Below are 15,704 nucleotides of genomic sequence, written 5' to 3' on the forward strand. Positions count from 1 at the left end.
GGAGGGGTGACCGGGAAGATTAACGGCGGGATAGACTTAAAAAAAGAGGAGAATTAAAAGCAGAAAACGGACGAGACGAGCATACGGAAGGGACAGGACAAATGTGAAAGGTGGAGGTAGAACATTGTGTAAGATCAATTAAAGGGCAATCTAACGATTCAGCCCTCTTTGCCCTCTCCGGCTTCGAACGTCTTCGGGCGAACGGCAAACAGGTTTTCCAACCTGGAACCACGAACGGATGGAACGGGTGGACATACACGAAATTGTAGGCCTAATTTTCCGGTTTCTTCGGAGACTGGGAGAGAGAGCGAGAGATAGAGACAGTGAGAAAAAGCGGAAGAGATGGAGGGAGATCGGTGCCGGAATGTTTCGAAAACGGGCCACCGCGCGCAGCGTACGCAAACACGAGGCGGGCCACGAAACTGGGTCTTCCCCTTGGCGACCCCAGCGGTTTTCGACGACAAAACAAACTCTTTACAGTTACGGCAAGCCTGCGAGGCGGGGAAAAGGTGGCACGGGACGGGGTGAACGAAACGATTCGTGGCGCGACAAGTGGACCGGAAGGGAATCTTCACAAGGGGGGAGAAAAAAACTAAAACCGGAGTCGAATAGAGTTTTGAATACGCGGCCCAGCGGTTTCGGTTCGGTTCGACCGTTTTCCATTTTCCCTGGGCTCTTTTGCTCGATCACCGGCTAAAAGGGATGATCACGCTCACGGAAAAGGGTCGAATGAAGCAATGCGCATCCGAGTTGTCCCAGGGCTTACCTTCTTGGCGGCGCAAGCTGCTTACAAATTCCTGGCCGCGCTCGCGCGCTCGTTCTCGCTATCCTACGCGCCGCTGGCTTTTATATACTTCTATTGAGACGTCGTGCCCGTCGCCGGGGTTATCTGGCGCGGTTTAAATTCCAAACGCGACCACACCGTAAATCGTTCTCCTTTTGGGTGCGACCCCCGCGCCGAGCCGTGGAGAAAGGGCCACGGGTCGTTACGTAGAACGCCGGAATGCCAGAACAGGTTAGTACGCAGCGTTGCCCAGCTCCTTAAGCCGAATCGAAAGGGCGCACAGAGCGGCACGTAGACACGGGACACACCCCGGGCCTTGTGTCGTGTACCGTTGAAATTATTCCGGACGCAGAACGATGATTTTCTTAGCACGGACGAGAAACACACCGTGGTGGAGCGGTTTGTCTGACGAACAAAAGATACACTTTAGGTAAAAGACACTGACATGCACCCACACTGCGGGCCGTTATAGTGGGAGGTTTGGGTGGAACCGGGCGCCACTTCTGCAGAACGACAACACGCCGAAGCGAGAGTATTAACAACAGTTGGATAAATAACAACGCACCAGCGTGGACCACTCGCGCCCCACGATCAGATTGTTGTTACACAATGTCGTTTGAAAACCCCGAAGAAACCGATGGATAACATAAGACCGAGCACGGGGCTGTTGCTGACGAAGCGGTACAAACCGGATTTGCGCAGGCAGGGGAGATTAAATTCTTCCAGCGAACATTCTCTGCACGGCGGTTTTCCGTTCGCCCAGTGTTTGCGCACTGCACTTGGCGCGTTCGTCCAAGGCAGATTATGCACCGCTGCACTTTGCAAATGCCATCCACAAGCACACACACACTCACGCACAAGCACACACACGCACACTTACTTTGTTACAACGACGAGTGGAGCGACGTCCAGAACCGTCGAAGGTAGATGTGTTCGTGGCTCGAACGGCAAACGTTCACCGGAGAAGGGTTGGTTACTTCTTCTGCCGTGTCGTTTCTTGGCCAGGCACGATGTTTTGGGTCGGTTCGGTACGGCTACACACTCAGAGACCACTCGGGTGGCCCTTTCACGAACTCTCGAACGCTCTGTGTTTTGTTTTTTTTTTTTGTTTGCTTCACCCTCTCGAGTTAGCAACTGCAACCGAAACAAAAGCCTTTCCCAATTTTCCACTCACCAAAGTGCACCACCACAACGGGGGAAGGTTTTTGGGGTTGTTTTGTCACCCACGGAACACGGTTTCCTTTCTTTCTTCACCCGGAATTGGGCGCAACTACCGCCCTTCACTGCACTGAACTCGCAACACCCGTCAAGGACTGTCCCGAGGTGGAAGCTGATGGAAAACGGTCGCCAAAGAAAAACCCTCTTTACAAGACGATCAACGTCCGACGGGCGAGAAGAGTTCGACGCGCCACGCTGGAAAAACCACTCTGCTCGACGATCGCACGGTGACTGTCTTGGGAACGAAATCTTACGGCCCGAGACGCGATCGTTCGCGCACACTTCTCCCACGGCCTCTCCCCTCCCTCTCCACCAGCGGCTGACCTTACAGGGCCTTTCGTCAGCGGCACTCGATGAATGCCTTTCGAACCGTCGCTTTTTCCCCACAACCGCCCCACCCCGTACCCGCGGTACCACCGAGAAGCACCCTTTGCGAATTCTCTTTAAATTTTCTTTCGTTCTCTCTCTCTCTTTTTCTCTTTGGTGTCGCGCGGTTTGTGGATGTGTTCTTTCTCTTGTCGCGCGCAAAGCTTCCGCGATCGCGAAGTACCGTACTTTACGGATTGTAGGGCGCTTTGCTTTTACCGAAAGTTTAAAAATTAAGTAAAGGTTTCATCAATACGATGCACTTTTCAGCTAAACTGCAACCTACGCATAACACAACATACTTGTATTCCTTGTAGTTTGCAGCCAAATAGCGAAAAAATTAATCATTTAGTTTGTGAAACATTTGCATGAAGTTGATGAGCCTTAGCTGTTTAAATTTCTTCATTAGCTTACGCTAACCTTACAATTTCAACAAAAAAACTAGTTATAAGTTACACTCGGTTATTCATACAGAAGTTTTAAAAATCAGTTATAAGTTACTCTCCATGTTTCTCCGGTTTCATTCCACGAAAAGATTCCGTGATAAAAATAGTACGTATTTTTATGGCCGATATAGTCCATTTTTATAGACACTTATTGCACCGCATTAATATATTCACCATATGTATGCGATAACGAAACTTGTTTTCAACGTTTGTTATACAGTGCGCACTTGACAAACTAACCGAAAATTCCAAACTTTTGCCAGTGATTTTGCTTGTTTTGTTTTTGGGATCCGGACAAGCTTTTGCTCCATGTCGTTGAACCAACTAAATTATAATGATATTTTTTTAATTTTCATTTATTTATCGATCGCGGTACATAAAATAATTAAAAAAAATCAATTTTGCTCATTTTCATAGTTTGTTTATAAACTTTGCATATTTATTGAGCCAGTTTTTTCCATTTTCATTTCTTTGAAAGTATTTCAACAGTTTGATGCGCTCCACAATCTGTACAACACGGTTTGTGTTGTGGGACCCTGTTCAACTTCCTCCAGTGGTCCATCGCATGTGTATTTGTGGAAGGTACCGTGTGCTTTAAGGCAGAGTTGGGAAAGAACTCAAGAAAAAAGGAGCTGAAGTGCCCCTCGCCTTGGTACCTTTCCAAACCAGCAGCACGACACATTCCGCCCGAGGAAGGGGAAACTGGTTTGCGACACGAAAGTCTTACCGCTTTTCGTCGAGCTTTCGTGGGGCTCTCTACGTCCCCAACCACGTCGACTGTTGCTAAAACCACTTCTCCAACGATCTCGATCAACGAGGATGGTGCGCAGTTGAGGGAGGGGAGAGTACGCATTGCGGTACGATCTTCTAAACCCCAGTCTTCGGTGCTTGGAAGCCACAGCCGAGAAGCTTATCGAAGCGTCTCGGAAGTCTGTGAAATGAACACCACGAATCACCAAATGAACGTAGAAAAAGAGCTTTCATGCGAGTAAATAAATTCTTTCTTTTAAATTTAACGTCTCATATTTTCATTTCAATCCAGATCAATTCAAACTAACGGAGAAATTCCCTGTGAACCTCCAAATGCTTTACCTTACAAAACAAAAAAGAATGCTTCGCCAGACGACATTAAAAATGAATTGAATGTTGTTATGCCCAAAATAGAATGAAGAAAACTTAGGTCAAATACAGTATACATCATCAAATTAAATACAAAAAATCGATAGAGATTCAAATTCTGAAGGATGAACTCTATTTTGGAGTAACATAGGAAGTTCCTAGGAAACGTGAAATAAATTCTTTAATTGCCAACCAATTTTATTCTTTTCTACTACTAATTGGAAAAAACTGTTTCACCCATGAAACATGGTAAAAGTAACAACTTTAGTACATCCAAAAAACTTTAGTACATACAAAGCTTAATTAGTACAGACGAACTACTAGCAACTTCGCGTTCACTCGCGACGATCGCGAACATCCTAGTGCTTTCAATTCCTGCCCCACCCCTAATGGCTCGAGTCCAGATGGTCGGAATTCATGCACGGGTTGTTCAACCGGATTCATCTACGCTTCGGCAGACTTATGCAAGCAAAAACAACACGCCATAGGCAAAACTGTGATCCCTACCTCTTTTGCTTGCTCGGCCACCACCACAAGGAAACTCTTCCAACCGAGCCGAGGGAAGTTGCTGCTAGACGGTTATATGTGCTGTTGTAGGTGCACGTATTTCGTAAAGCAAACTCCACGTTGCGTTGCCAGCAGACATCGAACGTCATCCTCTCCCGCCCGTTTGGTGGGTTTTTTCGAAGGTCTTTGGAAAGGTTCCGCGATCGCGCAGTACGGCGGCAACGGGTTGGCGTGCCAGTGTGCGAAGATTCTATCCTTGACTGTGCACGGGAGAACACGTCCCCTCGAGTGATCGTACAAGTTGTTCCACCTGCCATAGTGCTGGAGTGCCGAGTGTGTTGCGCTAGAATGTTCAAGTCGTCGTCGTCGTCGGTTTTGGTGAGTACACTTTGACGAGGAAGTGCCGATCCTGTCCACACTAACGTCCCGTTGCAGTGTCTGGGGGTGTTGGTAGTGCTGCTGGCCAGTGGAACCACCAGCGCCGCACGCCGTGATGTGCTTCGCCAGCGGAGCCCGCAGGTTGTGCTGGTGGAGGAGTACGAGGAGAAAGTGACCACGGTGCCTCCGCCGCCGAAACCGTACGCCTTCACCTACTCGGCGGGTCGCGCGCCAGGACACGTCGATCGGACGCACAGCGAGGTGTCGGACGGAAACGGCGTAGTACGCGGTTCCTTCTCGTACGTCGACCCGCGGAATCAGGTGCGCACCGTCGAGTACACGGCCGACTCGAACGGGTTCTACCCGGTCCTGAGCCACCTGCCCAAAACGACCCAGCAAACGGAGGCGGTCGCACTGGCGGAGCAGAAGCACTACGCGCTGTACGCCAAAATTGCGCAAGAGCATGCCGATGCGCACAGTGGACTGGTGGTGGTAAGTATCCGCAACGTGCCAGAGAAAGTCGACGGCAAATCTGCTGATCTAATACACAACCACACATAATCGATAATCCATCTTGCAGGAGCCAAAACTGCCCAAGGACACGGTCGCCGTCGCGAAGGCGAAGGATCGCCATCTGTCGCTGTACGAAAAGATCGCGCAAGATCACGCGCGCATCGGTGCGGAACAGGAAGCGCAGCGTCTGGCATTTGAAGCCACCTCGTTGAAATACGAGGAGGAGCATTGAGATGTAGATCATGATGCCTGAACCTCATTTCAAAAGATCAAAAAGCAAGCAGGATCCCAAATGCTTGCACGAGTGCATGGTTGACTGAGAACCGATTTGAATATGATATTTGCCGTTGGAACTTTAACATGAAGAACAAACTCATTGGAACATCTTAACTAGCACTCTTGTTTTACTTGACTTTTTGTATAAATGAAAGAAATTGTTTTCATGAGATTGTTTTCATTTTTTTTTTTTTACTCATCTTGCTACCTTCGCAAGAGTTCCACAAACAGGGATTTGTGAGTTATATTATCGCAAATATCTGATCTATCTATCTTAAATATGAAATCTATCTTTTGATATGTTATCAACATTCTTCTCTTCTTCTTAATGGCACGACATCCCCTAGTGGGACAAGGCCTCTCTCCGAAGAGAGTTTGTGTGACCGAAAGACGGTATATTATATTATAGATCGGTGGTCAGCCGTTCGTAACACCGGAGGGTGCCAGACTCGAGATTCGATCCCACACCTGTGGTGTGGTGTTTCCTCACGCTACCGCTGCGCCATGAGCACCCCCAACATTCTTCTCACCTCAGATTAATATTGAGTTTATTTTTGTTGTTTTTACACTTGGAGCCTAATTGATTCTTAGGGAAAATAGATTTGAAATAAATTATTTCAAAAAATATTATCCGAACAGAAGAATCCACATTATGAGCTTGGATACTAACCAGTGATATATACTTGAAGGAGAATGTTTCAAAGTTTTTTTTTCTTTCAATTTAGATTATTTCTTTCCCCAATTTGTATTCCTCCAATGTGTTTTTTCACATTTTTACGATGTGGTTGATGATTGGTAGTCGTTTATAGTAAAACTTATGGATCATGGGCTTTTACTAAAGCATAGTCCGGGAACAATTTCTATTGTCTAATTTGTTTTGTTATGCTTTTTAGCTGCCATATATTTGTCCGATACAAAAGCGCGATATATGAAGTATTAGAGTTGATGGATGGGAATATTGCAAACATTACAAAGTATTACAGGCTGTCATAAAAGATAGTCTTATTTAAATTAAATCAGAACTCATAGTAGAATAGACGTTTTTCACATTTTAAACATTCAAGGCTTTGGAATAGCTCCGAAAACTACTTTGTAAGCAGCCCTCGATTTGAAACATTATAAACTATTAGCCCATGGGAAGTTCTGTGCTTGCTGCAAATTACTTTTAAATGAGGTTAATAAAAATCACAAGGCGTCAAGTTCAAATTTGAAAGAGAAAATTGCGCGTTACGCCTGGTAGTGTTTCGATTACCCCTGCGAGACAAATCGCAGTTCTACTGCACACTTCAACGATGTTGCTTCAATTGATTCTACTATTTGTGGTAAGTTTTCAGTATTGCCATTTAATTGTTATCGTCTTTGGTAATATCTCGATCCGCCAATCGAAAGATTGCCAGCCTAGCGCAAACGCAGGATTACGGAGCTGATCCCAACGCTCCGAGCTACCCGGACTACGCGGCCAACACGAACCCTCCGGAGTATCCGAATTATGGCACCAACCCGGAGACAGCAAAGCCACAGCCACAATATCCGGACTACACGAACGTGGAGACGTTTGTAACAAGTACCGAAACAACTACGACCTCGACCACCACGACCACGACCCGTATTCCGAGAAGAAGGCAAACTACTCCTAGGCGTCTGAACCCGACGAGGCGACAATCCTGGGCAAGACAAGGGAACAGAATAGTGCGTCTGTACTACCTTCCATCCAATACATGGCCGTATGAAGCCGGGTCATTCTACAGGGCACGAATGGTCCGTTCTCGGGTGGTGACACCGAGTCCGACGCGACGGCAACAGCGGCGCTATAGAATTGTTCATCAGTGGTATCTCTAAGAATCTGTTCGATGTAGTTCATCTAACACTGCGAGTTATTAATCCTCCAAAAAGAAATGAATAAAAGTCTCAAATAAAGGGTCATCTATTACGCACAGAGAATTTTCTTTCTATTAGTACATTAGTGATACTCCAGAGCCTTTGAAATCTACGGATGCTAGTTCCCCGCGGGAAAACACGGTCTTTATTTGCCCATCAACATATTAAGCATCGATGCTGCGCATGCACCGCACGCGTTCGAACCAGCCGTGTTCGGGGTGCCAAACCGTGTGCCATATAGGGTCTGTAAAAGCTGAACAACTGTCGGGGGTGTCTCGGTCTGAAGCAGCGTGTCATAGTACACAACAGTGTCCGCGTCTTCGTCGGGATCACTGTAAGTATAATCTTGCCCGTAGTAATCGCCGTCGTCCTCGTAGTAGTATGGTGCGTCTTGGTCGTAATAATCTAACTCACGGGATCCGTCAGCGCTGGTGCTTGCCGTTGATGGAGTGTTCGAACCGCCCCTGTTACCCCGGGGGTTCGTTTCCTCGACCCGCACTACCACACCCGGGCGCCCCGACTGCGATGTGCCCCGGACGGACGAAGGATACACTCTGTTCAGTAGCCCCAATATTCCGGGAAGCGTTGCTGTGTTACCGTTGACCCTCGATGGATCCAAATCCGTAGCCCCCCAGCCGGCAGGCCAACCGTTGCCCCCACCATTTCCTCCAGGGTTGCGGTTCTGACCCTGCGATCCCCATAAATTGTAATAATCGCAAATGGAGGAACTAGAAGAACGGCCTTGGCCGTTAAGGTAGATGTTCGTTAGTAACGGCCAGAACGCTTCTGCGCCAGCTGAAGCCTAAATGGGTACACAAGACAATTCAACATTTCTACTCAAATACACTACCAAATACTAGAACCTCCTTATATTACCCACAATACTCCAAACACTATAGCTCGTACGGGAAACATCCTGCTCGGTTCGATAAACCAATAGTTCTGATTAACCACTGGCCTTGTTTGTTGGTAACGTTCTCAAATTCTACCGAGCGATTAATTGAAGAGAAAAATAAACTATAACAGGAACAATTTAAATTTTCAGCACGTTACTCATTAAAAACTTATTATGGTAATACCGTAATCTACCTGAGCTTAAGTACAGAAAAATATTCAAGAAGCAGTAGTTTTGTTCAAATTAAAATCAATTACGGATGTTCAATGGCAAAACAAAAATAAATGCTAAAACTAAATTAAAGCCTAATATTCCAGTGTACCATGATTTTGAAGTAACCTAAACTAGTATCGATAAACGATATGTTTTTATAGCACTTATCTTGTTACAATATTTACTAATTTTGTACTTAAATAGAAGATGTGTTTTTTAGAAACAAATTTGTGCCTTTAATTTGTCCATATCGTGAAGCGTTGAAATTTCTCCAAAGCACTGTTTTTTTTCTTTCATTTCTATTCTAACGCTTTCACAATATTTAGTAATTTGCTTTTTAGTTATCCAATTAGAGGACACTTATGAAGTGATATAAGAAATAGTCATTTAAAACGATTTGTATTACCCAGACGCCATTAAATAATAGTTTTGCAGCCGGTAACAATCATTAATACATTTTGATGCCTTGTTTGTCTGGATCATTATCAGCTATGGCATTTGTAAAGAGGTAATGTACATTTAATAATTTGAATGCTGACGCATTTGTGAATGACCATTTAAAAAGCGGCGTAAATCACTTAAATCGACTGTTAGTCGAGCGTTGCTGGCACCATCATGGGTAAGAATTGCGCGGTATACTTTGCCGTCGTGCTATTGCTTTTTCTGAGCTTTGGGGACATTTCGGCGCAAACCGAGGAATACGAATATTATTACGACTATGGTAAACTTTTTTCTTCAATATTCTTATTATTAAATCTGTCGATGATTGCTCAGTTTTAGGACTAATACAATTTCTTTATAGAAAATGCAAGTACATCGCTTGAACCAATAGCATCCACGGCAGTTGAAATGACAACTGTGACGTTAGTTCCGCAGGAAACTACCACTAGTAATCCCTCAACTGAGGTTCCGGTGTCAGCAATACCTTTGGTACCATCACCAACCAGCGGTAGTACCGATGACGAAACTGCAGTTGATGGAGAAACTGCTACTGCAGTTGATGAAAAAACTGTTACTGCATTAGATAAAGAAACTGCTATCATAGTTTCTACAGAATATACAACTAAACATCCTGAACAAGAGGACTTGTCCATCAAGTACACAATGCGTCCAATTTACATCACAACTGCTACTGGTAATAAAACAGTAACGCAGTTCAATGGAGGGAAACCGCTTCCGCCAAAGACACCCACACGTACGAAATGTACTGTCGTTGCCACGTGATCAGAAACTCACCGTTTCCATCCATCCTTTTCATGCTTACGGACAGGAACCACACCACGTACGAATTCATTCCAGATGCCGGAAATAGTCTTGCACATCTACACAGGTATGTACGGAATGCACAAACAAGAAAACAAACGACGTGAAAACTCCTCCAATCGTGGACGCAATAAATCCCCCGAACGCAATAAGATCTCTCTTGGATCCCTGTTCGAATCCTGGTATGGGTCAGGTGAGTAACACACTGCGGAATATCCTGTGGCACTGTTACTGAAATCTTTTTCTACCCCAATCCCCCCCCGGAAGGCTATAACGGTAGATATGGCCAAAACAGTTGGAACCCGACCTATGCTAGGACTACCAAGCGTAGGAATTACAGTCCCTCTTATACCGGCAATTATGGCAAGCAGAATTCTCAAGCAAACAATGCGTTCGATGTTTTTAAAATGTTGATGAATGCTTTTGCGTCGTCGGCTCGCTCCCAGCCAACCCAGTCCGGTCGTTGGCGAATCTAGCGAACCACCAAATGAATCCAGGTATTACGCGATACCCGATAATATTGTACCACGTGATGAGAAATAAAGTCTTTTCAGTGGCCAAATAAAGAACTATCTTTTGTAAATTTTATAGATGCTTATAAATAAATCGTTCGTTTCAAACTCAAAAGCCTAATAATGAACAACTAAACGTGAATAAGCTATTTTCGTTATCGTTAAAAAGGACGTGGTTTTTTGAAAAATTAAATTAAAAAGTTATTCGTTTGTAATTAAGGTTTACGAGTTCCACCAAAATCCGTGCGCAAGGTTACTAAATTTCTATTCACCTCGTACCGGTGACAGCGACTGTCAAGCGTTAGCTCTAGTGTTGGGAAAACCAAATTCATGAAGGGATTCCAAGCATTCGAATCAAATCCTGTTTAAGATCCGGATCTCTGAAACGGCATATTATGCATGCATATTCAACTTATCGTTTATGGTAAAAGAGTAAATGAGGCCCCGGCCGCCATGTTTTCGATCGTGGCTACACCTCTTGTGGACGTTTAAACTGAATGTATGCAATTGGTGATACATTAATTCGTTAAATTCAACCTACGAGTATTTGAACCGTAGTGTGTACCGTTAATTTCGGCTACGCAATCAACCTAGGGGTGCGGTATGAGGGGCCCCCTTATTTCTCAAAACTATAACAAACTCTCTTTTTCGGTAGACCTAGCGCAGTCCGCTCGCTTCGCTCGCTGCGGGCGCGCCGCCGTTTCCAAATCATTTCTTCGGCTAAACTCATTGTTTCATGCTGTTCAGCATGTGTGGTATAGTTTACTTATTAGTAACTTAACATGTTAAAGTATATTGACCCGCATTCAACCTCCACTGCGTGATTAGTTTAAACCGTTATGGTCTTTTAAGCGAACCGTTAGCGTTCAAAAATTCGAAACGAATGCATGTGTCGCGCTTTGCATAGCTTCAGGCGCTAAATGTGAACCAGTAGGAAGAGGAGAATCTAGCCCGGGGCCTCATTTACTCTTTTACCTCGTTTATTTCTTTAAATTGAAAGAATTAAGGCTTCGTTTTACGAAATAAACTCAATGTATTTATAATCTTCTTCACAGTAAATTCAAACAAAATGCAGTAGTCTTCCTTGGCGCTTCTGGACAAATATGCACTAGCTAACTGATTTACTCGACTTGATGCAAGAAAAGTAGCTATTCTTCTGTTTCTAGAACAAATTTGACAACAATATCATTTAATTTAAATCCAAAATCCCTTGAATCCAATCCTTTAGAAACCGCCAACGGATCGAGTATTCGGATCTACTGAATCCCGATGTTGCCAAACCTACTGTCGTTCAGTCAGTCGTGTTTTGTCGGTTTTGCAGACACAGTTTAGCCGCAGTGAATCGGAAACGACAGGAATGGCAGCGCGATTGATAAAGCAAATTGTAAGGAAATCCCATGTGACTCTTTACCCTTGGTGTGCGATTTTGCTGTGCATGTTGGAACGCTCCACGCGCGTTGCCGCTGGTTTATGTTTGTTTCTGTTTCCCGTTTAACCATTCCGCGGTGCAAAAATGCTGCAAATGTGTCCGTAATCGCTAAGGGGTTGCGCAAAGCGAGCACCTCCGGATCCGATTGGCAGCGAAAATCATTCCTGGACAGCATGGGGGACATGGCAACATTTTCTCACCACCCGTACACGATCTTGTTGTCCGTTCTAGTTGGATGGCGAATTTGGAAGTTTGCTGGGGAAAATTTCCGCCCAACTGAAGGACAACTGGGTCAAGATTTACATAACCTCCTCCTCCACTTCTTCCACTGCGACTACCGTCGAAAGAGCCGAACCGATAGTTCAAGTAAATAAAACCCCACACCGTTTCATTCAGGTGCAATATTGCTTCTTTACAAAAACAAAAGCACTTTTGAACTAGTGTCGTAAATGGTGCAAGGATGAGCTTGATCCTTTTCAATGCATTTAAAAAGGGTTTTTGTCACGCGGAAAAAATCCTCTAGTATTAGTAGCAACAGCAGTCGTTTTAGTGTTCGAGCGTACTTTTATCCGGTCCATTACGTAACGGAGAACTTTGCGTTGACTATTTTCTTCACGGTGTACTTTTTCCTCTGCAGACGGTCGCTCCGTTCGGCACGCGCTCGTATGCGTCCGGTGTGCGCAAGGTGACGCTCATCCCCGGCGATGGCATTGGTCCGGAAATTTCCGCAGCCGTGCAGAAGATTTTCACCGTCGCCAACGTGCCGATTGAGTGGGAAACGGTCGATGTGACGCCGGTGCGGGTAAGTTAACGATCAAGGGAGGCTTTGTTTTTTGTTTATAAATTTAGGAAACTATTACAATTTAAATTCTTTTATGCTTTTGTCTATAGAATCCGGATGGCAAATTTGGTATCCCGCAAGGTGCCATCGACTCGGTCAATCGCAACAAGGTGGGCCTTAAGGGACCGCTGATGACACCGGTCGGCAAGGGTCACCGTTCGCTCAACTTGGCCCTCCGTAAGGAGTTCAACCTGTACGCGAACGTGCGCCCCTGCCGGAGCCTCGAGGGCTACAAGACACTGTACGACAACGTGGACGTGGTAACGATCCGTGAGAACACCGAGGGTGAGTACTCCGGCATCGAGCATGAGATCGTCGACGGCGTGGTGCAGAGTATCAAGCTGATCACGGAGGAAGCCTCCAACCGGGTGGCCGAATATGCGTTCAAATATGCCAAAGATAACAACCGCAAGAAGGTCACGGTCGTACACAAGGCAAACATCATGCGTATGTCGGACGGTCTGTTCCTACGCTGCTGCCGCGACATGGCCCAGAAGTACCCGGAGATCAAGTTCGAGGAGCGCTACCTCGACACGGTCTGCCTCAACATGGTGCAGGATCCGAGGAAGTACGACGTGCTGGTAAGTTCCATCGCTAGGCGACAAATTGTGTGCCATGCAATCAACAATTAAACAAATCTCCCTTCCGTCGCCAGGTCATGCCCAACTTGTACGGTGACATTCTGTCCGATATGTGTGCCGGTCTGGTCGGTGGCCTCGGTCTGACCCCGTCCGGCAACATGGGCCTGAACGGTGCGCTGTTCGAGTCGGTGCACGGTACCGCCCCGGACATTGCCGGCAAGGATCTGGCCAACCCGACCGCCCTGCTGCTGTCGGCGGTCATGATGCTGCGGCACATGGAGCTGAACCAGCATGCGGACAAGATTCAGAACGCTTGCTTCGAGACGATCAAGGAGGCGAAGTACTTAACTGGCGATCTCGGTGGCAAAGCCAAGTGCTCGGAGTACACCAACGCCATTTGCGACCGGATCAAGTAATGCGCCAGACTAACTGTCCGGAGGAAGCTGGGAAAGCGGATAACATCCCACACGATGCCATGCAAAAGAAAGAGAAAAAAGGGAAATGAATGCAGGAGCGAAGAATTGAATTCATAGTGGCTGTTCTTAGTAAATTACGACGCGAAAAGAGAGGAAGCGAATCGCAGCAACCAAGCAAACCAAGTAAAGCAAGCAACTAGTAAACTATTTATTGATATAATTTTAAAAATTACATAAAACACCAACGCAGAGCCCATCGCTCCGATCCGAGCAAACGTCCGCCGACCGAGTTTAAAGCAGGCCAACATTGAAACCGATAGATACGCCCGCAATGGCCCAATCTAGCCTGTTGAGATGGGAACCAGTATTAAGCTGAATACAGACACACCGATGGCGTCCAAAGACCGACAAGTATCCTAAAACAAACAAACAAAAAACATCCACCACACTGCTTGACAAAACGAAAAGAAAAACGAATCCTGCCAATCGATGGTGCACACAAACACGCGATCCGAACAGGCAACTTTCCTCTGGTGGAGCTCTGGAATAAGTTTGTTTTTATTTCAACCTCCCACCCCCCGAGAGACGACAATAATAACAGCAAAATACGGTCTGCTTCGAAGGAGCGCAAGGCAAGCGGTGGAGTTTTTTTAAGTTTTTAACTAATCACTGTACCGACAAACAATAGCGTGCGCGCGCGCCCGGATTGGTGGAAGCATCGCAAATAGTAGAGGTAGAGCACGACCTAACCAAACGACGCGAATAAATCGACCACATATGCGCCCCACAAAACAGGAATGCAAATGCTTCTACTGGTGAAGCGAAACAATCTCAACCCGCGGCAGGACGCGACAGAGAATAGGACGTGGAAGTACGACAAAAAAAGCGTGCGGTTGCTAACACTAGTCCAGCGCCAACAGTAATTGTACATGATGCGACCAGAACCACCAGAATGGAAATAAAAACAATGTTTCGAATATAGTTGATTCAAACCAATTTGTTTTGAACCTTATTTGTTTCCTTTTGAAAATTGCTTGCGAAGAATGTACATTCCATTGCATGTACTGTTGCGTTATGTCCTTTAACTTCGTTCAACAGTGATGAATTGAAACAGATGATTGATTATCGTACCGTTGGTTTTTATTATCCGTAGCATGTTAATAGTTGTTTCTAAATAATCGTATGTATTGTGTATATATATTTTGTTTTTCGATTCATATTAAAATGCATCCGTGAAGTGGAAACAGTAAAGCAGCAAGAACATTCCATATTTTCGTGTTTCATTTTGTTCGGTTTCATCCCCCCTCTTCCCGTTCATGGTGTGTTTATTTAATAAATTGTCCACCCCCTTTTTTACGACGGGACGCGGAGGCCCTGCGTTGTCTATACTTGGAGTTTTGGTTATTTAATTTATTTAATTGATCTCAAGGAAACATTGGGCGATGCTTATGCAGTTGAGAGTATGGGCGGGTTAGTCATGTGGGAGTTTTACCATCAAGCTAGAGAATACGTTTCGGGATGGAAACATACAGAATCTAGCGAGGAACTAAACACTAAAGTCGCCTAAACCCATGCTACACCATTTCCTTTGCTAACCGTATATGTTTTAATAACTTCGTTGCGATTCGTTATTATGTGTATGAAGGGGGTGTTTTACAAAACATGAAGCTCAGAAAAAAGTGGTTCAAAATAGCGTAAATCACAACGTACAAGAGAGCACAAAACCTCTTTTGCTCAAATCCATCAGTTGGTGGTTGTAAAAGAGTAAAAATTTCATAAAATAATCTTCTTCGTTTTTCTTTGTTCTTTTTGGTCTAATAGCAACGGGGAATTAACTTTGTTTACATATTCCATTTCTACCATTCTTCCCTGTTAATGGGTTGTATTTATTTTTCTTAATATCTTCTGAAGAATGTAATATTGAAAAATTCATTTCAATCTTAATAACAGCGAAATGTGGCATGCGATCGAAGCATGCTATTGCTGCAGTGTGTGCTTGCAGTGGAAAATCTAAATTTAATTGCAATCCTTTATTAGAGGCATTGCGGATAATACCAATAAAATCAGCA

General features: G+C 45.2%; 3 protein-coding genes across 4 annotated transcripts; 2 read left to right on the plus strand and 1 right to left on the minus strand.

The window, feature by feature from the left end:
- Window positions 1-4,788: 4,788 nt before the first annotated feature.
- LOC131284769 (cuticle protein 8) lies at window positions 4,789-5,563 on the plus strand. The gene is made up of 3 exons (XM_058313627.1): window positions 4,789-4,818; window positions 4,876-5,310; window positions 5,399-5,563. The coding sequence occupies exons 1-3, from the start codon at window positions 4,789-4,791 to the stop codon at window positions 5,561-5,563; spliced, it is 630 nt and encodes a 209-aa protein (XP_058169610.1).
- Window positions 5,564-7,630: 2,067 nt separating this feature from the next.
- On the minus strand, window positions 7,631-8,400 carry LOC131284770 (uncharacterized). The gene is made up of 2 exons (XM_058313628.1): window positions 8,362-8,400; window positions 7,631-8,287 (listed from the first exon to the last, which is right to left on the minus strand). The coding sequence occupies exons 1-2, from the start codon at window positions 8,398-8,400 to the stop codon at window positions 7,631-7,633; spliced, it is 696 nt and encodes a 231-aa protein (XP_058169611.1).
- A 3,273-nt stretch (window positions 8,401-11,673) lies between these two features.
- LOC131289611 (probable isocitrate dehydrogenase [NAD] subunit alpha, mitochondrial) lies at window positions 11,674-14,376 on the plus strand. Of its 2 annotated transcripts, XM_058318904.1 has the most exons (5): window positions 11,726-11,752; window positions 12,029-12,163; window positions 12,435-12,599; window positions 12,689-13,219; window positions 13,294-14,376. In XM_058318904.1, the coding sequence occupies exons 1-5, from the start codon at window positions 11,726-11,728 to the stop codon at window positions 13,633-13,635; spliced, it is 1,200 nt and encodes a 399-aa protein (XP_058174887.1). In that variant the 3' UTR covers window positions 13,636-14,376. The 2 variants fall into 2 exon arrangements, with proteins under 2 accessions (XP_058174888.1, XP_058174887.1); XM_058318905.1 differs by lacking the exon at window positions 12,029-12,163 and having other exon boundaries at window positions 11,674-11,752.
- The last annotated feature ends 1,328 nt before the right edge of the window (window positions 14,377-15,704 follow it).

The sequence above is a fragment of the Anopheles ziemanni genome, chromosome 3 (genome assembly GCF_943734765.1).
Source record: "Anopheles ziemanni chromosome 3, idAnoZiCoDA_A2_x.2, whole genome shotgun sequence".
Lineage (NCBI taxonomy): Eukaryota > Metazoa > Arthropoda > Insecta > Diptera > Culicidae > Anopheles > Anopheles ziemanni.

Coding starts and splice junctions, on each gene's coding strand:
- LOC131284769 (XM_058313627.1), top strand. CDS start 4,789: ATGTTCAAGTCGTCGTCGTCGTCGGTTTTG. Junction 4,819..4,875: donor CGTCGTCGTCGTCGGTTTTG/GTGAGTACACTT, acceptor GTCCCGTTGCAG/TGTCTGGGGGTGTTGGTAGT. Junction 5,311..5,398: donor CGCACAGTGGACTGGTGGTG/GTAAGTATCCGC, acceptor TCCATCTTGCAG/GAGCCAAAACTGCCCAAGGA.
- LOC131284770 (XM_058313628.1), bottom strand. CDS start 8,400: ATGTTTCCCGTACGAGCTATAGTGTTTGGAGTATTGTGG. Junction 8,288..8,361: donor TAGTGTTTGGAGTATTGTGG/GTAATATAAGGA, acceptor GTACCCATTTAG/GCTTCAGCTGGCGCAGAAGC.
- LOC131289611 (XM_058318904.1), top strand. CDS start 11,726: ATGGCAGCGCGATTGATAAAGCAAATT. Junction 11,753..12,028: donor CGCGATTGATAAAGCAAATT/GTAAGGAAATCC, acceptor TGTCCGTTCTAG/TTGGATGGCGAATTTGGAAG. Junction 12,164..12,434: donor GAGCCGAACCGATAGTTCAA/GTAAATAAAACC, acceptor TTTCCTCTGCAG/ACGGTCGCTCCGTTCGGCAC.